We start from the raw sequence: 27,036 nt of genomic DNA on the forward strand, positions 1-27,036 counted from the left end.
AAAATTAATAGGATGTTCACTATTGAGTTTTTATTGCAATTTATGTTTATACATTAACCACTTCTGGACCGCCGCATGCCGATATATGTCCTAACTTTGACTGATATCATTGTTATGGCAGCAGGTAGCCGATAACGGAGGTCCGGTTTCTGATAAGAGTGGTCTCTGTGGCAGATTCGCCGCGACATCACTTTTATTGGTGTCGGGAGAAGGACCCCCCCTCCCGCCGTGTTCCGGTGCCCTCCGCCGCTTACCGGATCCGGTGGCGGCGGCGGCGGCAATCAGTTCTTTACCCTACTGGGCATGGAGACGAGTGAGGGGAAGATGGCCCCCACCCGTCTCCATAACGATGCAGGGCGGAACGCACGTCAAAGCGTCACTTCCGTCCACAGCTCTTAAAGGGACATTTTATTAAATTCTTTTTTTAAATTACTATTTTTTTTTTATTGCATTTAAAGGGGTCTTCCAGCGGAATATTTTTTTTTTAAGTCAGCAGCTACAAACACTGTAGCTGCTGACTTTTAATAAGGACACTTACCTGTCCAGGGCGCCTGCGACATGCCCCCCCCCCCCCCCCAAGGCCGATGTGTCCCTCGTATCGTGTCCCAGCGCTGCCATCCTCACTAAGACCCCTTTCACACCAGGGCGTTTTGCAGGCGCTATAGCGTTAGAAATAGCGCCTGCAATCCGCCCTAAAAAAGCTGCACCATTGTCTGTAGTGTGAAAGCCCGAGGGCTTTCATACTACAGCGGTGTGCTGGCAGGACGTCAGGGAAAAGTCCTGCCAGCAGCTTCTTTGGAGTGGTGAAGGAGCAGTGTGTTTACCGCTCCTCCACCGCTGCTCCCCATTGAAATCAATGAGGCAGCGCTGTAATACCGCCGGCAAAACGCCGTTATTGCGGTGTATTGCCGGTGGTTTTAACCCTTTCTCGGCCACTATCCGGGGTAAAAGCGCCCCGCTAGCGGCCGAAATGCGCCGCAAATCCTGCGGTAAAAATAGCGGCGTTTTACCACTGACGAAATGGGCGGTGTGGTGTGAAAGGGGTATAAGCTAAACAGGCAGTGTAGCCTTGTGGCTTCACTGCTCGTTACCTACTGCGCGAGTCGCAAAGTGCTTTGTGAATAGGGCGCTCTGTGTCCTGGTACACACAAAGATGACCACGGAGTAGGAAGAGAGTTTAGGAAGACTGCCTAGCAGGGGTTTCTGGTAAGTTAAAAAAAAAATTATGCTATTTTTTTTTTTTTTTTTTGGGTGGCCCTCCACTTTAAGTGTAATTATGAGATCTGAGGTCTTTTTGACCCCAGATCTCATATTTAAGAGGTCCTGTCATGCTTTTTTTCTATTACAAGGGATGTTAACATTCATTGTAATAGGAATAAAAGTGACACAGTGTAAAAAAAAAATAAAAGGTAAAATAAATAAGAAAAAAAAATTATTTTTTAAACGAACCCCGTCCCGCCAAGCTCGAGTGCAGAAGCGAACGCATACGTGAGTAGCGCCCGCATATGAAAATGGTGTTCAAACCACACATGTGAGGTATCGCCATGATCGGTAGAGTGAGAGCAATAATTCTAACCCTAGACCTCCTCTGTAATATAAAACGTAAATTTTTTTAAACGTCGCCTATGGAGATTTTTAAGGGTAAAAGTTTGTCGCCATTCCGAGAGTGGGTGCAATTTTGAAGCGTGACATATTGGGTATCAATTTACTCGGTGTAACATTATCTTTCATAATATAAAAAAATAAATATATATATATATATCTTTATATATAAAAAATATATAAAAAAAATGGTCTAACTTTACTGCTGTGTTATTTTTTATTTAAAAAACGTGTATTTTTTTCCCCCCAAAAAAGCACACTTGTAAGACCACTGCGTAAATACGGTGTTATAGAGAGTATTACAACGACTGCTATTTTATTCTCTAGGGTGTTAGAAAAAAATTTGTTATAATGTTTGGGGGCTCTAAGTAATTTTCTAGCAAAAAAAAAACTGTTTTTAACTTGTAAACAACACATCTCAAAAAGAGGCCTTAAGTGGTTAAAATATATTAGTATATAAATTCATAATGCAATTGGTACTAGAAAAAAAGATTAAACACACAACGATCAAACTGAATGCTAAAATTAGAAAGTTCTACATTTGCTGCTATTTATACAGATTTGCTGTGGATGCAACTAAAAAATGACTTTGCTGTGCTTTGCATTACGCATTTCACATGCAGCGAATGGACATAAATTCCACCTAGGCCTTTATATATGTATATAATAGACCACCGGTCGTAGATGACATGTACTGAACTATTTGGTTGCAAAGTATAAATCAGCTTGCTATTGTGTAGATCTGTATAGCATTTACAAAAAAAGGGGAAGTCATTTGTGTAACCTTTCTTTATTGAAGGGACAGGACGGATAGACGTATAGTCAGTTCATTGACTTTGCCTTAGGTCACCAGGTAACCTGGTTTGTCCCAAACAAACAGCATCCAGGTGAATGCGATCCTTCCCTCACTACCACTCCCTGCAGGTGTACAAACTTTTAGCCAGGACAAAAAAAAAAAGGGAGGGGGAAGAATGAGAAACGCATACAGACAGAAGACTGTATAGAAAAGGAACAAGTGAATATGAAATGTATGGAACTGTGATTTTCTATTCCAAACATGCCAGTTCCAGCTGCACGACCTGCTGTCCCACCTGGGCCCCCTCGCCTGCGGTTAGAGGACAAGCTATTATCGTTAGAGTTCCGGCTCCTGGATGCCCAATTTAACGAGCCAGGACAGTACCAACTGCACCTTCGTGTAGAGAACCCTTTGCTGGATAATTCAGTGGAAGGGATCACAGTGAGAGTCAACAATGGAGACACGATTCAGAGTAACCAAGCTGGGACTGACATCGCAGAGCAAGGAGATCTCACAGACACACTCGCATTTGAAAAGAATACCTTCTTCTTTGTCCTGCCAAAAGGTAATGTATTCAAACAATGTTCTGATTCCTTTGTATATGAAAGTGATGGGTATTCTAGTATTAATAGGCTTCTTACACACACATATACAGTAACAACAAAAAAAAAAAAAACAAGTGTTTGCAGCCATTTGTAGCCTTTTTTTAATGGATCGGAACACAGGCGCATTGTTGTCTCTGGGACAGTGCACATAGCGCTTATGCAGCATTGCATTCAGAGCTATAAAATAATTGAAAATGTTATGTTTGAGTGCAATAATGAATGCGTATATGCAAGTATAGTAAAACTTTAGATTGCGAGCATAATTCTTTCCGGAAACGTGCTTGTAATCCAAAGCACTCGTATAACCAAGCGAATTTCCTCATAAAAAAAAATGGAAACTCAGATGAAACTTTTACAACTATTTATTCATATAAAACTGATTACAGCAATAAAAAATACAGTATAAAGTGTACTGTAAAAATACAAAACAAATGAACCTCAGATCTCAGGTTGAACTGGATGGACTGGTGTCTTTATTCAACCTTACTAACTATGTAACCTGCACTTCAGGAGCTACAGAGTATAAAACAGAAGAGAGGCGGTTCACACTCCCGCTACCTGAAAGTCAGCACAACTTTGCCAAGCAACTTCGAGGCAACTTCAGGGAATGCCTGGGGAATCTTCCTGTAATGTTGGATCCAAATCACATTAATTAATAAAAAGATCTGACTTGGAGGCAACTTCCATTAAAGTCCATGGGCACAAATCGGATAGAAGTCGCCATGAAGTAGTATAGGAACCTTTTCTAAAGTCGGAGCGACTTCAGTAGTGCTTAAGGCCGCTCTCATTGACTAAAATGGGATTTCGCATGCTACACGACTTGGGGTCTCACAAGTCGGATCCCAAGTCGTGGCAGTGTGAATCAAGCCTTATACTCAGTTGTGACATGGCACTACTCGTATTGCAAGACCTCGCTAATTTATCAAGTTAAAACTTATAAACAAATTTTGCTCATCTTGTGAAACACTCGCAGACCAAGTTGCTCGAAAATCCAAGGTTTTACTGTACGTATGAGCATATACTGTACATGTAGATTGAAACACTGGCAGAATTTGTGTCCCTGTATGTGTATATGTGCAAGGTCTTTAAACTCCCATGGATGATTTTTATCTATAGGTAGGCCTATAGTAAGAGCCCTTTCACATGGGGCTGTCCAATCGGGTCCATCTGCCAGTTTTTCTGGTGGACCTGATCTGATTCTCCAGTCTACCCTATGAAGCAGTGGATGCCAGCAGTGACAAGTCCGCTGACATCCGCTGCTGTCCAATCTGATCCTGTCTGCAAAATCCAGATGGAGGGTGGTCCTATTTTCCATCAGTCTTGCAGATCCAATATGATTGAATGAAAACGGACGGGTGGTCTGTTTTCACCTGATTTCCCCATAAAGGAGAACGGGACTGTGTCTGTCTCCTCTCTGCACAGTGAGTGAAGATAGACATGCCATCCGCCTGCTCAGCGGGGATCAGTGGAGCGATCCCCGCTGAGCAAGCGGAGTCCGTCAAATGGAGGCGCCCGTGAGGAAGGGGCCTAAGACTTACCTATAGGTACATTAAATATCTCCTAACCATACATATAGGAGATATTTACTTATGAAGCTGCCGGTAATGTCACCGGCACATGGGCTCTGAAGGAATGGTATACCCGTGCCATTCCTTTAGAGCCCTGTGCCGTGAACAGCAACTCCCATATGCATACACAGGAGTGTCGTTGCGACTCGTCCAAAAAAAGGACCAGAGCCCCCCAACCTGGAAGGAAGACCAGGTGAAGATGGAAGCTCTGTCAGCGCGCCACTGGAGGGCTGTGCTTTAAAGTACGTTTCACATAATGTGCTAGTATGCGATGCATAACTTGCATTTTATATTCAGGATCTTGCTGCCAGCCTCCGCTAGGAAGATCCTAGGCATAAACATCAGAAAGGCTTCATGTACACAGCACTTTTACCTGTACATCCTGAAAAATTCTTCTAAAAAATGCTTCTTACGCAAAGGGGTGCTGCATTCTAGACATTGTGTCTGTGCGCATGTGCCACTTTATGCAAGTAGCGTTGCATAGCTGTGCACAGCCGCCTACACCCATTCATGTCTATGGGCAGCTGCATGCAGCACCATGATATCCGGGCACAAAAATATGGGGACCTGTGTGGTACAAATGTTCTCCTTTGCATGAAGCCCAAATTATTTTGTCCGTTTGCAAGAGAGGAGTAAACACTACAATATTTTTACCTAGGTGTCCTGTGATACGGAGGCGGAATAAGATTTCTGCAACCATAAAACAAAACAGAGGCGGCACCAGCCTAGTGCATTACCCTTATATATATTTTATTAATAAAATAACAAAAAATGTCATATATACTCACAAACAAACATGTGTACAAGCACGTCACAACAAATCCATGTACAGACCGCCTCGAATCCTTATTACTGATATTATTGCATGTATATAAAAGCGTAATAATGGAATAAAAATACTAATTGTATATTTAATAATAAATATTAATAATTAAAACAGAGGAAAAAATGATTTTTCATGGGTTAATGCAATATAAGGGGTATGGTGAATAATGGGAGGAGCTCTAGGGGTGTATCTGTTATGTCATTTGGATATTTAAGTGTAGCTCTAAGCCACAGGTCTTTTAGCTCTGAGGAAGAGGGCAAGTCCCTCAAAAGTCATTAGCCTTATGCTGTGTACACACAACGGCAAATGGTGGCTATGAGCTTGTTGTCTGAAAGTCTGACCGTGTTTATGCTTCATTGAACATTTGCTGTCAGAATTTCTGCCCACAAATGTTTGAGAGCAGATTCTCAAAATTTTCAGCCAACTTAACTTTGTTGGCGGAAAGTCCGATCTTGTGTATACAAGTCCGGCGCACAAAAAGTTCATGCATGCTCAGAATCAAGCAGAAGGAGCCACACTGGCTATTAAACTTCCTTTTTATAGGCTCATCATACGTCTTGTATGTCACCACATTCTCACGTTCAGAATTTTGGGCCAACATTTATGTGACCGTGTGTATGCAAGACAAGTTTGAACCAACATCCTTTGAACAAAAATCCACGGTTTTGTTGGCAGAAAGTCTGATTGTGTATACGCGGCATTCTATGTGATATTTTTCCTTCTATGTGATGTGGTATATTTGTACAGAAATCTGGCTGTCTGTACCGGGATTTGTTCAGAGGAGCTTATACACATGTTTGTGAGTATATCTAAAATTTTTTGGTTTTATTAATAAAGAATATCTGAGGATAATGCACTAGGCTGGTGCGCCTTCTGTTTTGTTTTATGGTTGCAGTCTATCTGGACTACTCCATTCTTAGCCCCCGTACACACGGTCGGACATTCCGATGCAAAATGTCAGATCGGACCGTGTTGTCGGATAATCCGACAGTGTGTGGGCTCTATTGAACTGTTTCCGTCGGAATATCCGACGGACCAAGTCTGAGAGCTTGGCTATAAAACTTTCCGACAACATTATCCGATCTGACTTTGTCTGATCATGTGTAGAGATTTCCAATAAGACAAAGTGCCACGCATGCTCAGATCAAATTCCTAGACCAAAGCTATTGGCTACTAGCCTGAACATAGTCCCGTTGTAACGAAATAACGTCATCACGTTCTGAACGATCAGATTTTCCGCCAACTTTGTCCGACCGTGTGTGTGCAACACAAATTTCGGACAAAATCCGTCAGACAAAATCCGACGGATTTTGTTGTCAGAATGTCTGACCGTGTGTACAAGGGCTTAAGAGGGCAGCAAAGTGTGGCATTTTGAGTCAAGATAAGAACAAGATAATAAGAACCAGTAGCAACTGAATACCACTTTCGATTGTAGGAGTTCATTTGGTGTGGAATACAATTTCTGCCTGTTTTGATATGCTGTATTGTTGCTTAACAAAATTTCCTGCAATGTCGTGAACAAGTGGGGTAATAGAAATGGCAACGTGTGAGTTAAAAAAAAGGCTAAGCTAAGGAAGGAGTTAATAAAACTTAGAGGGTAAAGGAATTGTAAAGGTACATTTTTTTTTTTTTTAAATAACAAACTTTTCTATACTTACCTACTCTGTGCAATGGAATCGCACAGAGCGACCAGGAACCTCCTCTTTTCAGGTCCCCCGCCTACGTTCCTGGTCCCTCCCCCCTGTCCAGTGCCCCCATGGGAAGCTGCTTCCCATGGGGCCACTCATGCATGCTCGCACCCGAGTCCTGCTGCGTCCATAGACAGTGGGACTTGGCCCCCCCCCCCGATCCCTTGTCACTGGCTTTGATTGATTGACAGCACTGAGAGCCAAAGGCTTCCAGTGCCCCAGAAAAGCCAGCTAGACGCAAAAGTGAGGGGACAAAAAGATCTGCAAAGGTGCACAGCGCGGGATCGAACGAGGTATCAGGTAAGTAAAAGGTGGGGGGGGGGGAGGGGGGATGCTGACACCTAAATGTTTTTTTCCTTATTGCAAGGAATGCATTAAGGTAAAAAATGTTTAGACTTTACAACCACTTTATTCAGCATCTAAAATTACATTTTAGATTAAATATATATTTTTGGCCATTGTACAAATACATGACTGTAACCTTCATTCCTAAATGAATGAAGAGCATGTGGGCAGGGCTTCTCACCGTTCACACTTACGTGGGTACCTCTCCTCTCCTCTTGTGTATGTGCTCATCAATGACTGCTTCCAGGAGGGGGCTGCGTCCACGTGTAAAGTCAACGTTAGGGCAGAACCCTGGCTTAGAGATGAGCCGTATACTGTGTGTAGCTGTGAAACATACAGAGTTCCTCTGTGAGCATTATGTCCCATGTCACTACACACCTTCCTCATTGTTTGTTGCATTGAAGAGGGACACCGGTGAGCCTATATATACAATGTACACCTTTGTATGTTTATGTGCTTTTGTATGTATTAGCGTTTACATAGCTCCAATGTTTTTATTTCATTATTTGTTGCCCTTCAGGGTTAACTGATGAGCTTATTGCACTAGGTGGAGATTAATCACTCTACTATTTATTGTGCTGTTTCCATTTGTAATAATTGTTATGGGTAAGGAGGATTAAGGCTGAAACACGTTAACTTGCTCTACTAAGGTTGTGTTACTGTGGAGTAGCTAATAAAGTGGAAGGGAAGACCCTCACCATGCCAACATCCAAAATATATACATAAGGATTGAACAAGTCAAACAAATGGTGGACTTTGTGGGCACATAATGAGAGGGAGAATCAATAAAAAGGTATACATTTTATTACAACATAATTCAAAAGCATATAAACAACATACAGACACCACCCTGTATGGACACAGTTTCCAGTTACCCAATAATGCAGATACAGGGGGCAGGATCTAAGGTACAAGGATTGATTTGATAATATATCAAAGTTAAGAAAAGATTTCTGATCCAATAATGCCTCCAAGAACTTGATTGTCGATGCGTTTCACTAAAATATTAGCTTCCTCGGGACAGATACTGGGTAGGTGCTGGTATATTAAAAACAAAGAAGTACATGTGTAAGTATTTAATGTAGTATATATCTAAGTAAGTATAGCTATAGTTATTATAACGTTTCTCCAGGAGTAGTACATATACACACACAGATCAATTACATGTAGGCATGACAACATATATGCTTGCCTAGTGAACTTGTGGCTCAGGGTATGGGAGAACACAAAACTATCAGACATGCAGAAGGACGAAATTTCAAATTTCATATGTATGTGTGTAGTAGTGAAATAAACACATATCATGTGGTCTATGGTAGGTACCACTAAATAAAACAAAAACCTATGCATAATGGACTAGAGTGCTGCTATACATTTAATTAAAGTAAAAATCCCCAAATCAAAAAAGCAGATTATACTAGAATAGCTCTCACCTGATGTATAACAGTCATATAGATTGAGGATGTAAAAGTATTAGGGTATAGATCACACATAGAGGTAAGTAGTAACAGATTCCCACTATTAATGTTTCCAACACAATATCTGAAAATAGATGAAGTCTATAATTAGGTGTTAACCCTTTGAGCAGGGTATATATATATATATATATATATATATATATATGTGTGTGTATATATATTGAAACAGAATAAAGGTAAAATGCAAAAAGCATATATGAGTGGTACTTACCAATAGTACCAAAAAATGTCCTATAGGTATAGAATCAATGTATTAAATGGGTGAGTACAAAATCTCCTCAAGTATAGAGGCCGATGGTATGTCTAAGAGAGGGGGTATAACAACCCATTAAGTACTTTGCATATATGTAAAAACGCCTAAATGCAGGCACAACTAACAAAGAAGAAAGGGACAAAGAAGAGACGTGAGGACCCACCTGAGTATGTAAATTGCACTTGTCCCACGGGGGGGGGGGACCTTTTGTTAGAGCTCAGACCAGTGTTGTCACATAGGCCGGGGAAAAAATGTGCCCCTATAACAGAAGCAGTGATATGAATGGAGTAAATGTCCAATCAAAAAGGATATCTCAGAATGGTTTGCTAAAGTGGCTATCAAAGATACAGCTTACCCTTCGACACTGTAGCAGTGTGTCCAGCTTTCCTCTCTATGTATAGCCCAAACCCATATGCATTCCTTCTTATAAAGGGGCATAGAAGTAACAAAGCGCATGTGGCGGTGAAACTATAGTGCCAAAAAGCCAAGTCATGTGACATATTGTGCCGTCACATGATCTTAGTCATTTGATCATGGTCATGTGACCATGTACATTCCCGTTTATAATAGGGCATAGGGATAACAGAAGGGGGCTTAGCGGCATGAGCATGGCGCCAAAAGAAACCCGGTCACATGACGTATAACATTGTCACGTGATCATAGTCATGTGAGCGTGGTCACGTGACCGCAGACGTGCCTTAAATGCCCGCTAGACGTATATGGACATTTAAGATGCGTCTGCAGTCATGTGACCACAGACAAAGGCTACAAATTTCTAGATGACACGGACCTTCCGGCTTCCATGTGGTCTGGTTCAGAAGTTCTCAACGAGCCCTGCCCTTCTCCTATTTATATATGGACCAAGAAGGAAGCAAGGACCCAGGACAGGACAATTTCCAGCTTTCAGTCCTGTCGCAATTTGAATGACAATTGTGCGGTCATGCAACACTGTACCAAAATAAATGTTTATGATTTTCTTCCCACAAATAGAGCTTTCTTTTGGTGGTATTTGATCACCACTGGGGTATTTATTTTTTGCTAAACAAACTAAAAATGAACAATTTTTTTTAAAACAAAATGTTTTTTCTTTGTTTCGGTTACAAAATGTTGATTTCTCCATCACTGACGGGCACTGATGAGGCGGAACTGATGGGGATTGATGAGGCTTCACTGATGGGCACTGATGAGGAGGCACTGATAGGTGGCACTGATAGGGAGCACTAATGGGCACTTACAGGCAGCACTGATGGGCACTGACAGGTGGCACTGATTGGTACTGATAGGCGGTACTGATAAGCACTGACAGGTGGTACTGATGGGTAGCACTGATGATGAGGTACTGATGAGGTTTTGACAGGTGGTACTGTAGGGCACTGATTGGCAATGTGATGGGCACTGACTGGCATTGTTGTGGGCACTAATTGGTACTTTATTTGGCACTGACAGGTGATTCTGAGGGGGCTCTGACTGGCAGCTGATGAGCACCTTTTTGGCAGCTGTGGTGGCACATATGATGGGGCTGTGCTGATAATCAATGTGCTGATTATCCGCACAGACCCCCATTCTGACAGGGAGAGACGCTGAACGGCTCTCCCTGTCAGCGTGAACCGAGGAATGCCCTTTACCGGCACTTCCTGGTTCACAGTTGGTAAGAAGCCTCTGTCAGAGACTATTTACCACGATCAGAGATGCGACGTGTCAGAATGACAGTCCGCACTCTTCCATTGCAATGTGTCATATCACGCCCAGTCAGGATAACGGAATCGCTTCCTGGCCATCAATCTACTTAAGGCCTGGAAAGTGGTTAAGAACGTAACCCTTCCCTAACCTGGGCATTCTAAGCTTGCTTGCTGTCATAGAACATTCCCCTTGTAGAAACCTGCAAACAAACAGAATTAGTCTATCGCATTGATAGACCAGCACATTACAATGGAAGAGTGCAGTTCTAGGGAGCTAGAAAAGGGGGGAAGTCTAGGAGAGCTAGAAAGGAGAGAACAAGAGAATAATAATGCAAACATTAACCACTGGCTTCCTGGGCACTTAAACCCCCCTCCTGCCCAGACCAATTTTTAGCTTTCAGGGCTGACGCACTTTGAATGACAATACACTGTGTTGTCATACAACACTGTACCCAAATGAAATTTTTTATCATTTTTTTACACAAAAAGAGCTTTGTTTTGGTGGTATTTAATCACAGCTGGGGTTTTTATTTTTTGCTTAGCAAACAAAAAAAGGTGGAAAATTTAGAAAAAAAATCATGTTTCAATGTTTGTTATAAAATTTTGGAAACAGGTAATTTTTCTCCTTCATTGAAATGCACTGATGAGGTGGCACTGGTGGGCACTGATAGGCTGCACTGGTGGGCACTGATAGGCTGCACTGGCGGCACAGTTAAGGCGGCACTGATAGGCACAGTTAAGGCGGCACTGATAGGCTCAGATAAGGCAGCACTGATGGGAACAGATAAGGCGGTACTGATGGGCACAAATAAGGCAGCACTGATGAACACTGATAAGATGGCACTGATGAGTGGCACTGATAGGTGGCACTCATGGGCATTGATAGGTGGCACTGATGGGCACTGGTAGGTGACACTGATGAGCAGCACTGTTGATAGGGCAATGATTGTGGGCACTGATATGTGGCACTGTGGGCACTAAAGGGTGGCACTGTGGGCATTGATGGGTGGCACTGTGGGCACTGATGGGTGGCGCTGGTGGGAACTGGTAGGCGGCACTGTTGTGTACTGCTAGGTGGCACTGGCAGGCAGCACAGGTGGGCAGAGATGAGCTTGGGGCAATCTCCTTGATTGGGACTGATGTCCCTCTCACAGCTGCCGGTGATCGGCTTTTTTTTTTGTTTCCTCATGCTGTCAGCGTGAGGAGAAAAAATAGCCAATTACCAGCTCTGTTTACATCACATATCCTGAGACTACACACGGTCCGAAATTTTGACCACAAAATCTGAGGGATTTTTTCAGACGGATTTTGGCCCAAACTTTTCTTGCATACACACGGTCTCTCAAAGTTGTTGGAAAATCTGATTGTTCAGAATGAGGTGACGTAAACCACATACAATGGGACTATAAAGAGGCCAGTAGCCAATAGCTTTCTTCTTGTAATTTATTCTGAGCATGCGTGGCACTTTGTGCATCACAGCTGTAAACACACGATCAGAATTTAAACAATCGGATTTTGTTGTCGGATTTTAGATCCAGATCTCAAACTTAGTGTGTTGGAAATTCCAACGAAAAAAGTCTGATGGAGCCCACACGTGATCAGAATTTACGACAACACAGTCCGATCGTACATTTTCCGTCGGAAAGTCAGACCGTGTGTATGGATCATTAGTGTCTGCTGCTATTACGTCCTTCACTCTCCCAAGCAGCTTGCTCTAAAACATCTAACTTTGCCATGGCTGTGATGTGCTCATGTTGTTTCTCCAATATTTCAATCTCTGCTTCTGCTTTCTTGTGTGCAGATTCTGCTTCTGCTTCCATCAATGCTTGCTTGAGTGCACTCTTCTGCTTCAATCTCTGCTTTCTTGTGTGCAGCTTCTGCCTCTGCTTCCATCAATGCTTGCTTGAGTGCACTCTTCTGCTTCAATCTCTGCTTTCTTGTGTGCAGCTTCTGCCTCTGCTTCCATCAATGCTTGCTTGAGTGCAGTTTCAGCATCTTCTGCTTCAATCTCTGCTTTCTTTTGGGCAAAGGTTGTCTGAATTTTAGAAACTTCAGCACCAGCATGGGCTGATAAGTTGTTGGCTGAGAGTGGAAGATCTTGAGTGTAAAAACTTGATGGATCTGGAGGAGATACAATTTCAAATTACAAGCACTTTGACTTTTAAGGCACCAGGTATCAAATAATGATAACCAAATATCAGCATACATCATTTTATTTTTACATAATAAAAATATTGAACCAAGGAGGGAAAAAGATTCTGAATTATTAATATAGGTATATCCAAAACAAATATCCAGCTCCGTACAAGCTTATTACAATTGTAAATCAAGAAGATATCCAAATACTCTGTCCAAAAATGGATTATGTTCAGCGCTATAAATAAATTCTATACAAAGAGGGAGGAGAAAAGGGTCACTGATGAGCTCTACATTTTCGCAGTCCAAGCCGCTTCATCAGGAGCAGTCAGGGCCAGATTAATGTTGGGGCTATTGGAGCTGCAGCTCCAGGCCCCTACCTTAATATAGGCCCAGCAGGGACGGACTGACCATTAGAATACTGCACTGCCTGAGACGCTCCTTGTACCTCCTGCAGCAGGGGGAATCTGAAAGTCGGGGTGATCGGTGCGGCGGGCAATCACAAGCACCATCACCATGACAGACTCCCTCTATGGCTCTCCATGAAGCAGCTGAAAGCCACTTCACCTCCTCTAGAGGGAGATCAGTGCTTGTAATTGCCTCCCCCCATACTGATCACCCAAGACTGTCCATCATATTCCCCCTGCTCTGGGCCCCCCATGTGTATGCAGTACTGACACTTTCTACTGCTCCATTCTCCCCAAAAAAGTATTGTGAAAAAAAATAAAAAATAAAAAAACTTCAACAAATAATAATAAATGAAGAAAATAATTCAAAAATGTAATAAATCATTTAAAAAATGAAGGGCTCATTCACATGGGTTCTCTTGTGCATGCAGTGTGAATGAGTGGTTTGTTTAAAATATTTAATTTACTTTAACAAAAAAAAAAAATGTTTTCATTTTATTTATTTCCATAAAAATTCCCATCAAAATCCTCAGCACCAGACCCATGATACTCTTAATCCGGCCCTGGGAGCAGTACATATCAGAATCTATATTTCAATCTATAAAACAAAAACAGTAAGTGTATGCAATAACAGATTGGTAACAGTGTAGAAGCAAATATACATCACATTTTTTCTTTACCACTTAATTTTCTTAACCAAGATGCATGTGACTATTCAGGACAAGACCCCCCAGAGGGGAAAAGACAGCCCTGGAACTATGTGCTATGCCCTGAAAAAGAACACTGGAGCATATTCGGACAGATCTGGAGGAGTGTCTCATAGATGTGATTTAGATGCATGAAGTTGTGTGATTCTCATCTCTTCCTTTGTCTTTTTTTGTTGTACTAAACGCTGTCACACTGACAGCAGAGCTCTGCTGATTACAGTGAGAGAGTTGCTCTCCCAGAGTAACCTGCAGGACTGTGATACAAGTTTTACAGGTCAATCCTTCACATTGCAGGAGATGGCTGGGCGATATGGCTCAGAAGAGGCTTCTGCCCTTGTTGCACTCCACCCAGCACAGAGTCCCAAGGCAACCACCTTTCCTGCACTGAAAAAAAATATGGGATCTGTCATGATAAAATAAAATTGTAGTTTTACAGAAATGACAAGAGTACTATAAGCCTAAGGCCGCGTACACACGGGCGGACTGTTCGCCCAACTTTGTCCGCTGAACAGTGTTTCAGCGGACAGTCCGCTTGTGTGTGGGCTTCAGCGGACAGTTTCAGCGGACAGTCTGACGAACAAAGTTTTTCGGAATTTCCGTAAGACAGTCCGCTGAAACTTGGTTTTGTCCGTCCAAACTTGGTTTCAGCGGACAGTCCGCTCGTGTGTAGGCAAGTTGGACGGACTAAGTATCGCGCATACTCAGAAAGGGTTTACACGGCCGAAGGTTGCATTGCAGTGTATAGGACGTCGTTTTTCTAGTCCCGTCGTACATGCCATTCACGTCATCGCGCACGCTTTCAGCGGACTGTTCGTTCATCATGTGTGGTCAAGTCCGTTCATGCAAATTTTGAGCGGACTGTTTGTCGGATTGTTTGACGAACAAAGTTGGGCGAACAGTCCGCCCGTGTGTACGCGGCCTAAGGTTTATATGTTCTCCTTGATTGTGTTTGGATTTCCTAATTTTTCAGTGTTCTTTTACAGGCCTTCAATAAGCTGGAATAAAAAGGCAAGGCCTAGTCCACTGGATGCAGAAGAGGCTCTTGCCATCTATTCTTACTGATCTGCCCTGTTGGGGATGTTCAGTACTCTCTAGTCATGGGCCACAATGAGCGGGCAGATGACAGGTCCAAGTGCACTCTGCATATGCAGAGCTGACACAGACAGAGCCCACTCAACTCTATGGGCCCTCAGATCTGCCCAGATGGAAGGGACGGATTCCCCCACCTTCTGTCTTTTTTTAAAATAATTGGATTGGAGGTAGGTGGGTGTAAATGGTCACAAGTCCGTTTACATCTGTGGTTCACTAGAGGTGAATGAAGGTTCTGATCGTGTCGGAACCGATCGTGTCAAAAGCAGCCTAAGACTGCTTTCACACTGACGCGGTGTGGTTTACCAACACTGAGGGTGCAGCACAGTGCACCTGTGGCTTAGCTGTACTTTACCATAGACTTCTATTATATCCTGCAGGGGTGGTGCACTTTCTGAAGTGCACCAAACCTGCAGGTAATAGCAGAATTCTGTGGCTCAGTGAAGGTAACCTGCAGGTGTTCTACGCTGCACCTGCGGATCAGTTTGAAAGCAGCCAAGATATGCCCATATACACACTGAATTTAGTAATAAACTTACCTTTAACAACAGTCTTCCATTCAGGTCAGCTCATGTGGCTCTGCTCCGCAACCATTTGCTTCCTCTACCGCTGGCTTCATTCACAACACTCTTGCTTTGGGATGGTGGTTTGGCAACCCACAATCTGGACTTGCCAACCCTCCATCCCAGAGCAGGAGGTCGCGGGCCACATCAGAGGGCTCCGTGGGCTACATGTGGCCCCCGGGCCACTGGTTGGGCACCCCTGGCCTAGGGTGTCAGAGAGTGCTCAGATTTGACACTGTACATGAGGCCTAAAGGTAATCGGATTGTGCCAAGTATGTCTCCATGGCTGCATTTGCCAGGAATTGATGTGATTGGTATACCAAAAGCTGTTTTTATTTTTAGGGCAATCAGCTAATAAATATGTGAGAATCTTTATCTTGAAAATTTCAAGAAGTTAACTTTCTGATATTGAATCTCCCATGTGTTGTATAATAATGAAAAATCTTAGGTATAAGCAAACATAAGATATTATTTTCTGCTCATTTATTTCACTTCTGCTCTTATTTTTTTTTGTTTTTGTATTTTGTATCTAGGACTATGTAAAAATGATAAACACCATGATGTCAGACTGTCTATTGATGTGCTCAAGTTTGGAACAGGTCTTCTTAAGTCAAGCAAGATCGTTGGACAGGCATTATTTGCCATCTACCCTCGAACAAATCAGCCTCGCATTAATCTGCGTGCAGCCCCCTTTGAGCCACTCTACAATTATCAGGGAGTGCTGGCACTTTTAAGAGTTGGAGGTGATCATTTGGCAATGCATTGTGGACGCCTTGCATATAATGTATGTTTTAGGGAATACCAACCTCCAAAAATTGAGGAAATTCCGGAATCAGCCTCTCCTATACCACCTGTGATAAGAACCGGGAACTCGCATTCTGGGACTCCTAGAACTGACCAACTTCAGTTAAGCACTCATCAAAATGTCACACCTAGAGTACCTAGTCCTAAATCCAGCAAATCCAAGCCAGAAACTAGCAGGTCAACCCCTATGCCAACAGATACACCAGTTTCAAGGTCACATCACAATATCCCTGAAATTTCTGTAGATAAAGAATCTGAGGAGTATGAATCTTCTGATGAAGAAGGACAAGACAGTGTATCACCTCAAAGGGGCCATTCACAGAAATATCAGGTAAATGCTGATCAGTCTTTTTTTTTTTAAATATATGAGTGCTGTGTAAGTCCTGCCTTACAGCAGATAAGGGCTCTTCGATGCCTCTCTCTGATTTAAGTCGTCCATAGATGGTTAAAATCTTGGCCAGTTCAGCAGGGATCGGCTGAGATTCAAAACATCTATGGGCAGGCTAATTGTATCCAAGTCAATCCATAGATCGACTTGGGTGCAACTGGCATGCTAGATTTTTACATGTGATTATTGCCATTGGCTATAGGCGCTTCCAATAATCACTGTGTTCTCCTGGACGGGAGGGATGGGTTGATGGGGAAATCAAGGTTGCAGGAAAGAAAATTGCATAATTTATGACCTGCCTTTGTTCAGCTTTGATACTGGGAATTCCCTGACTTCATTGAATCAGGGAAGATTGGCTTTCTAGTTGATAATAATAATATTAAAAATAATAATAGCAGGTATGTGGTGATGTCTGACTTAAAGCGGGAGTCCGCCGGGAGTCCACATTTTTTTTTTTTTAAAAGACAGCAGCTACAAGTACTGCAGCTGCTGACTTTTAAAATAGTGACACTTACCTGTCCAGCGCGCCCGCGATGTCGGCAGCCGAAGCCGATCTCTCGATCGTCTCTCGGGTGCTGCCGCCGCCATCTTGGGTATGGGAATCAGGAAGTGGAGCCTTTCGGCTTCATTTCCCGGTTCCCTACTGCGAATGCGCGAGTCGCGCTGCGCAATAAGAATGGACCCGCTGCCTCTGGGATCTGTGTGTTTCCCAGCAGGCAGCAGGGGACTTTCGGAAAGGGGCGTAATCTACGCCCCTTTCCGCAGAGAGCTATCCCAGAAGTGGGTGCAGATACCTGTACTGTACAGGTACCTGCACCCCCCTCCCCCCTGAAAGGTGCCAATTGTGGCGCCGGAGAGGGGGAGGAATCCAATGAGCGGAAGGTCCACTTTAGGGTGGACCTCCGCTTTAAGCAAGACTGTTACAGTTTAAATTGCAAAATAGAGTACCAATCCACTTTAATATTTTTGGATAGGCATTTTTCAACAGGATGGGATAGAATTTATTTTGATGATTAAAAGGACACCTAGTGTTTTATATTTCATTTTTTTAAACTGATATTTTAAAGTTATTCACTACTCTACCTACCTGTAAAAAGTGATTGTAAAGTATTTTATTTAATTTAAAAAATAACATGTTATACTTACGTGGACCACTTCTGGGGTCCCTGCTGTCGCTCTAGGCTCCTTCTCCCTTCAAAGTGCCCCATAGCAGCCTGCTTGCTACGGGGGCACTCATGCAGGCTCAATACTGAGCTGGCCTATATGCATCCATTGACACACAGCACAGCTCTGCCCTGCCCCCTCCTCACGGGATATAAATGACAGCAGCAGGAGTCAATAGCTCTTGCTGCTCTCAGGCAATCCTGTGAATGCAAAACGAGAGAGCAGAGTGGGGCTGCCGGCAGGGACAGCGCTGGATCAAGAGTGGGGTCAGGTAAGTGTTTTGTAAGGGGGGCAGGAGGGAGGGCGATTCACAAACAGTGGAAGGCTTTTTACTTTGATTGTAACAGTGGCTTCTGCTTGGAGGAACACTGTAATTGATTAAATGACATGAGCTTTCTGTAGGCATATTTTGGTAGCATTGATTTAGCTCTGAAGTGTGTGTCTTTAGTAAAATGTCAGTCCTCCCAAAACTGATGTTTTTGTTATGGAAGAAACGTGCAAGATGAATCATGTTTTGGTTTCTTACACCATACATACATAAAATCAACCATTTTTGTATTGTACAATATTTACAATATTTTAACATCATTCTAATATATGTTTACATCTTTGTGTATTATACCTTACGTGCACATGATTAGGTGTCCTTTACAAAATTAATTCTTAGGACTCAAATTATACCTGACCAAAAAGGCAGAAAAAAGTCTTCACTGAACCCAAACAAAATTCTATACACAGGCCAGCCGCTCGGACATGTTATTGGCCTGAAAACTCAACCCCCGACCATTACGATCTGCTGTTTCAAAATGTACGACGTCTGATGGCGCTCTTACCCAGAACCCTCAATTGGTTCTTAGCCTCTTTCATTCATATTACTCTAAATGATATAATTAAACTCTAAATTATATATACGTCCCTGAGGGAATAGAGCCTTATATAATAGAGGAAGTCTTGACCCTTTTTAAACTACCTTTTCTTTTGGCGGCACATAAAGAGATTTTGCTGATCAGTTCTGATTTCTCGTGATAGAGACTCTGGCAATAGCGATTGGATCCAATCAAGGTATCCAGAGTGTACAATGGGCCACAAAGTGCTTTTTTTTGCAGACGACGTGTTTATGTTTATTACATCACCAACCACAACTCTGTCTAAACCTATTTAAACTTTTAACCGAGTTCGGAGGCGTCTTAGGACTCTGAGTAAACCAAGAAAAATTGGAAGCACTCAACATTAACCTTCCCGATGCAGTTTTGGCTACTCTAAAGTAATCTTTTTCCTTTAAATGGTGTACAGGTACTCTTTCATCTTTGGGCGTTAAACTTACGTCAGACGTATCTATGTTGTTTAAGGCCAATTATACCCCCTTTTATAACTTCTTGGAAATGGATTTAAGATGGAAAAGAACAAATGGTAACAGCGCTTTCTGCAGGGACAACCCAATCCATACACCAGGTCCACTCACAAGTCCCGAGGCTCCATGTATCCCAACACAATCCAATGCAACAATAGTAAGAAAAGTCGGCAAGACTGTAATCCTTGAAGTGTGCTTTATTGATACATCAGAGTGACAATAAAACAATAATGCTGCCTTAGTTGTAGATAGTTTGAAACAGACACGGCAAGATATGTATATACTCACATACACATATACAAGCTCCACCTCTACATAATTGGCCTATCAGGTTAGTGTCACAGAAAATTAGCATATTTAATTGATACCAACAATCATTCAAGTGGTTGGTGACCACACCTGTTTTCAGCCAGCAAGAGAAGAGGGAGAGAAAAGGAAGACAATATAGAAATTGTTAAGCCTAAAGAGAAGTGTGTAAAAATGCTACATGAGATGTCTTAGAACCAAGTGAAAGTGTAGACTAATATTTAAGTAAAATACTTTGTGGTAGTAACACAATGTAAATTCAAGATTTATGGCAGGGTCTAAAAAAATATTTTTTTTAGCTATAAGTAAGCATCTAACGATGTGAAATGCGTTAGGTATTATTCCCTGTTTTGTCCTCACTTGATGTGACTGTATGTTGGATATTTAATGCTTTACAATAAAGATGCCTTTCTTCGGAGTGTTGCAGTCCGGGACCTTTTTGTTTCTAAAATACTTTGTGGTAGTAACACAATGTAAAGTAAAGATTTATGGCAGGATCTAAAAAAATGAAAAAAATTATGGCAGGATCAAAAAAAAAAAAAAAAAAAAGGTGGGGGAAGATTCACAAATGATTGGTCAAAAAATGTCAGGAGGAACAAATTAGAAGGCAGAAGAAAAGCACGGAAGGAACCTACTAAGAGAAGAGGGCACAATCCAAAGCAGGTGAACAATAAAACTAAAGATGGGATAGGATAATGTCATTTCAGAAATAGATCCACATCCCATCTGTGGTCCATGCCTGTGGGGTTGCATGCCTATAATAAGGCTTACCTGTAGGAACATCTCTTAAACTTGCAGTGTTTAAGAGATATTCCCAATGGATGCAGCTGGTGGCATCACCGGCGCATGTGCCCTGAAGGTCTGGCATACCGTGCCGGACCTTCAGAGACCTTCAGAGCTCCTTGCCACAGCCGATGGCTCACACGCGCATAGGAGAATCATCATGGCCCGGCCACTCATCATACAGCCCACAAACCCAGAAGGAAGTCCAGGTGAAGATGGAAGCCCTGTCAGCAGTGACGGCACAATGCTGGAGGACTAAGGTTCATTCTAAGGTAAGTATTTTATAATTATATTATGCCTTTGCAGGGGATTTAATTTTATTTTTTGCCAGCTGCAGTTTACTACCGCTTTAAGATAGGAGATCTATTTTGAGTTTAGATCTACTGTACCACAGCATGTCTTATCAAATACAAATAATATTAGAGTGCAGAAAAAGCCAACATGCTTCCGACCCCATTTGACTGAGTAGTAAATAAGTGAATATCAACCTTTAAAAATCTATTTCAAAAACAATTAATTCCATAGTGTTTTCCAGGTTCTCTATCAGCAACACAATAGTAAAAAAGAAACAATTCTAAAAATGCAGGAATTAATAAGTCATTTTTTTTAGAGCAATCAAGATAGAATTTTATTTGTGCTGAAAGAGGACCAAAGCTAATGAAACAGGTTATTTTAAATGACTTTCTGTACATTGGAATGGCTTTGACTTGTTAACAGCTCCATTTATTTCAAAGAAAAAAATAAGGGTTAACCACTTCAGTTCCGAAAGATTTACCCCCCTTCAAAACAGGCCATTTTTTTGTATGATACGGCACTGCGTTACTTTAAGTACCAGTTGCACAGTCGTGCGATGCTGTACCCAAATAAAAATGTTGTCCTTTTTCCCCACAAATAGAGCTTTCTTTTGGTGGTATTTGATCCCCTCTGCATTAAAAAATGTTTGCACTATAGAAAAAAAGTACAGACAATTTAAAAAACAAAAAAAACAATATTTTTTATATTCTGCTATAAAACATATCCAATAAAATTTTTAAAAAAATGTAATTTATTTATCAATTTAGGCCAATATATATTCTGCTACATATTTTTGGCAAAAAATCCCAATAAGCGCATCTTGATAGGTTTGCGTAAATCTCATCTACAAACTATGGGATATTTTTATGGAATTTTTATTTATTTATTTATTGCTAGTAATGGCGGCGATCAGTGACTTATAGCAGGACTGCGATATTGCGGTGGGCAAATTGAACACTGATTCTTTTGACACTTTTTTTGGGACCAGTGACACTAATACAGTGATCAGTGCTAAAACTATGCACTGTCACTGTACTAAACACACTTGCTGGGAAGAAGTTAACATCAGGGGCGATCAAAGGGTTAACTGTGTGCCTAACTAGTGTTTTAGTGTAGTGAGGGAGGTGCTTTTACTAGCGGAAAACATTGATCTTTGTCCCTGCTTTGCAGGAACACAGGATCTATGCCTTCCTTTTTGACAGAATGGCAATCTGTCTTGTTTACATAGTGGCATTCTGCCTGTGTACAGAATGAGCAGCAGGTGCCAGTGGATATCGAGTCCGTGGGACTTGCTGCTCAGCTACTGCTGTGTATAATCACAGTAGGTACGAGCCGCCGGTGGCGCACAACTGTGCCCGGTACCCAGAAGTACAGGATCATGTGTATATACAGTATCTCACAAAAGTGAGTACACCCCTCACATTTTTGTAAATATTTTATTATATCTTTTCAAGTGACATCACTGAAGACATGACACTTCTCTACAATGTAAAGTAGAGAGTGTACAGCTTGTATAACAGTATACATTTGCTGTCCCCTCAAAATAACTCAACACACAGCCATTAATGTCTAAACCGCTGGCAACAAAAGTAAGTACACCCCTAAGTGAAAATGTCCAAATTGGGCCCAATTAGCCATTTTCTCTCCTCGGTGTCATGTGACTTGTTAGTGTTAGGTCTCATGTGTAAATGGGGAGCAGGTGTGTTAAATTTTATGTTATCGCTCTCCTTCTCTCATACTGGACAAAGAACTCTCTGAGGATCTGAAAAAAATAATTGTTGTTCTACATAAAGATGGCCAAGAAGATTGCCAAGATCCTGAAACTGAGCTGGAGCATGGTGCCCAAGACCATACAGCGGTTTAACAGGACAGGTTCCACTCAGAACAGGCCTCGCCATGGTCGACCAAAGAAGTTGAGTGCACATGCTCAGCATTATATCCAGAGGTTGTCTTTGGGAAATAGACATATGAGTGCTGGCAGCATTGCTGCAGAGGTTGAAGGGGTTGGGGATCAGCCTGTCAGTGCTCAGACCATACGCTGAACACTGCATCAAATTGGTCTGCATAGCTGTCGTCCCAGAAAGAAGCCTCTTGTAAAGATGATGCACAAAAAAAGCCTGCAGTTTGCTGAAGACAAGCAGACTAAGGACATGGATTACTGGAACCATGTCCTGTGGTCTGATGAGACCAAGATAAACTTATTTGGTTCATGGTGTCAAACGTATGTGATTGTAAAGGCAGAAGTTTTTTTTTATCTTAATGCATTCTATGCAGCCCCTCTAATATTTACCAGAGCCCAGTTCTATCCAGGGATGTCCACATGCGCCTTGGCCATCCAGGACCCTACCTCATGATTGGCTGAGACACAGCAGCAGTGTCATTGGCTCCTGCTGCTGTCAAAGTCAGTTAGCCAATCAGGAGAGAGAGGAGGTGGGGTCAAACCAGGGCTCCATGTCTGAATGGACACACAGAGCTGCAGCTCAGCTTGGGTGACCCCAAAGCAAGCTGTTTGCTGTGGGGCACTTAACAGGAGGGAGGGGCCAGGAGCACAGAAGAGGGACCCGAGAAGAGGAGGATCTGGGCTGCTCTATGCAAAAAAACTGCAAAGAGCAGGTGAGTATAACATGTTTATTATTTTTCTAGAAAAAAACTGAGACTTTACAAATCAAGTTCATTGCTTTCTATAGACACGCTAACAGTTAAAGTGCATGTAAAGCCCTAGATTTACTGTTGAAGGTAGAATGGGGAAGTGTTAAAATCCCTATAAAAATCATATTACCATCTGTATCCTGTCTGCAGAGGTTTGAAGATTATATTTGTCCTGGTGGTGACCAATGTCTCCAGTGCAGAGAGGGATGGGAAATCCAACATTTATGAGTTGGGGACACCTGTACTAGTGACAGCTTATCAAATGAAGATCCCTGTTGCTTTTGGGACACTTCCTCTTTCTTCCTGTAGTATCTGTGGTAGGGTCAACGGTGACCATGGGCTTCATTGGCTTTTACATAAATTATGCCTAAGGACAGGCAGCAGAACGACACGGGATCAGTGTATTGGATAAACATTTGTGCAAATATGTCTAAGAACTATAAATATCCCACAAATACAGCACTAAAACCTGGAATGAAATAATGTTGCAAAACATACTGTATAATACAAAATAGCAAAACAAAGTGCTACAAAATAAGCAGTGTTGTTACTTGTGTGTCACTACAAATGTTCAAAGACTAAAGTGTTACTAAACCCACAACAGTAAAATCGGTTTGTATATGCAGCATAGCATGCTTGTTATACTCACTGTGGAACTTAAGGGGTTAATCCTCTGCATTGTGTAAAAAGGCTGTTTTATCCTGTATGCACAGATCCCCCCCCCCCCCCCTCCTGCACTGCCTATCTGGGGAAGGCCAGCTAACACAGGCAGAGTAGCCAATGTGCACATGCTCAGTTGTGTCTTTTATGCTGGAGAGAATAATGACTTGTTCTCAGAGATAGCCAGGTCACATGATATTGGCATCCCACATGTGGGAGTGTATACAGGCTGAAGTGGAACTCTCCCCCTACCTGAACTCTAAGCACTGGAGAAACTCTGCAGTTTATCATTGATGATGGTATACAGAGCACCGAAAAAAGGTGGTAGTATTTTATTGTAAAAAGAAGATGTATAAGTTGTGGGCTTTGTGTGTGTGTGTGGGGGGGGTGGGGGGTATGGACTATTTTCATATTACTGGGTTTAGTAACACTTTCACCACTTGCCGACCAGCCACCATCATTATACTGCAGCTGGTCGGCACGATCCGACGAGCCGTCATAACTGTATGTCAGCTCCTTTAAGCAGGGAAGCAGGCGCGTGCCCACTGCACTGCAGGGGAGTCGATGCTCGTGACTGGTGGTCGCAATGACTGCTGGCCACGAGTGATCGCAGGCATGAAAGGCAGAACAGGGACCTGTGTATGTAAACATGCAAATCCCTGTTCTGTTCTGAGAGGAGATGCAGAGCTAGGAACCATGATCTGTCATCTCCTATAGTCAATCCCCTCCCCCTACAGTTAGAACACACAGTCAGGCAACACAATTAACCCCTTGATCGCACCCTAGTGTTAACCTCTTCCCTGCCAGTGACATTTATACAGTAATCAGGGCATTTTTATAGCACCGATCACTGTATAATTGTCAATCGTCCCAAAAATGTGTCAAAAGTGTCTGCCATAATGTCACAGTCAAGATAAAAATCGCAGATTGCTGCCATTACTAATAAAAATGCCATAAATCTATCCCCTATTTTGTAGAGGCTACAACTTTTACACAAACCAATCAATTTACACTTATTTGCAATTTTTATTACCAAGAATATGTAGAAGAATACATATCGAGCTAAACTTAGAAAAAAAATTGCATTTTTTAAAAAAAAATTGGGGATATTTATTACAGCAAAAAGTACAAAATATTGCATCTTTTTCAAAATTGACGCTCTTTTTTAGTTTATAACCCAAAAAAATAAAAAACGCAGAGATGATCAAATACCACCAAAAGAAAGCTCTATTTGTGTAAAAAAAAAAGGACGTCAATTGTGTTTGGATACAGCATCGCACAACCGCGCAATTGTCAGTTAAAACTGTAGCGCAAAAAATGGCCTGGTCATTAAGCAGCCAAATCTTCCGGGGCTAAAGTGGTTAAATAACACCAAGAATCTCATCCACACTATTTGTGGGATTAAAACACTCAAAAAACTGTGAAAAAATTGAATTTCAATAAAATCCAAAAGCAGTTGTTGCCGAATCTATTTCCAGGAAACACCTGATGAATCTTCAGATAATGGTGACTTCACTCTCTTCACCCATTATTTGGAATCTCACGCACCAAAAAGATTTTATTAAAGAGAAGCTCCAGGCTCCTTCAGAAAAAATGTAAAGTCAGCAGCTACAAATACTGTAGTGCTGGCTTTTAATATAAGGACAATAAAGCCCCATACACACTATCAGATTTTCTGCTGATATTTGTCTTCAGATTTACCAAAACCATGTAGTGCAAGGGCCTGCTTGATTGCTTACAAATTGAAACGCCTAAGGTTTGACCTCATATTATATGGTTTTGGTAAATCTGAAGGAAAAAATCTGCAGAAAATCTGATAGCGTGCATGGGGCTTTACCTGTCCACAAATCCAGAGGTGTCTTCAACCGAGACGATTTTTCAATCAGCTCTGGGATGCTGGCGCTGCCATCTCGGCTAAGGGAAACTGACAACAGCTCCACCGCCAGTTCCCTACTGCGCATGCATGAAGCACACTGTGCTTTGTGAATGGCCCGGTGGCGGTGAAAGGAGGATGGAGGGCCAAACTTCCAACTGAGTTTGCCACAGCGAAGCCAACCGGAAGTGGGAGCGGGTGCCTGTCCCCCCCCCCCCCCCCCGAAAGGTGGCAAAAGTGGCAGGGAGGGGAAGGAGGAGGCAAACAAGAAAGCTAAGCTTCCTCTTTTGGGTGGAGCTCCACTTTAAAGTTTAGGCCAACAGGGCTTGTATCTCCTTATTCTGATTACGGCAAGCCACCAAAACAGCCTCTGGAACCACTGCAATCCTCCACTTTTAGACAGTTGTTACTGAAACAGGTCTCTCCATTGAAAAGTGTCCCCTCAACTCTTGTTCTGGTGACAGCTGTAAAATGTTATATTTTTCATTAATCTCTGTTTCGGTGACATCGGGACAAATAGAGAGAGTAATTATATTCAGCAGGGACACAGACAGTAATAAAAACATGACAGAGGGCCTAATTTCATACTCTAGCCAAGGTTAAAAAAAAAAAAAAAAAAACTGTAGCCGTATGCCCAATTAAAAAAAAAAATTTAAGTGGACCTCCTTCAATCAAAAATAAATGTAGCATTCATCCAAATAAAGAATTGTGTGAGCCACTCAGGCTTTAAGGGGTTCTAGTCCTGTGCCCACCGATGTGAGCACAGCTGAGTGCCGGCTGGAGAAGGAGCTCACCCCATCCCCATCTTCAATGTATAGTGAAAGAAATGTCCCATGAGCTGCACATCAAGACAGACCCACTGTAATGTAGTATGTGGCAACTACAGACCCGCTGTAATGTAGTATGTGGCAACTACAGGCTCGCTGTAATGTAGTATGTGGCAACTACAGACCCGCTGTAATGTAGTATGTGGCAACTACAGGCTCGCTGTAATGTAGTATGTGGCAACTACAGACCCGCTG

The 27,036-nt window shown here is 42.3% G+C and overlaps 1 protein-coding gene across 1 annotated transcript in view; it reads left to right on the forward strand.

The window, feature by feature from the left end:
- Positions 1-2,512: 2,512 nt before the first annotated feature.
- Positions 2,513-27,036, forward strand: part of CCDC33 (coiled-coil domain containing 33) — a 214,027-nt gene continuing 189,503 nt past the window's right edge. Inside the window, exons 1-2 of the mRNA XM_077472696.1 lie at positions 2,513-2,963; positions 16,276-16,877. Coding sequence (XP_077328822.1) covers positions 2,660-2,963; positions 16,276-16,877 — 906 coding nt within the window. The 5' untranslated portion in view covers positions 2,513-2,659. The remainder of the gene's footprint in view (positions 2,964-16,275; positions 16,878-27,036) is intronic.

The sequence above is a fragment of the Lithobates pipiens genome, unplaced genomic scaffold (genome assembly GCF_037356315.1).
Source record: "Lithobates pipiens isolate NorthernLeopardFrog02 unplaced genomic scaffold, aLitPip1_a1.2 Scaffold_8, whole genome shotgun sequence".
In the NCBI taxonomy this organism is placed as follows: domain Eukaryota; kingdom Metazoa; phylum Chordata; class Amphibia; order Anura; family Ranidae; genus Lithobates; species Lithobates pipiens.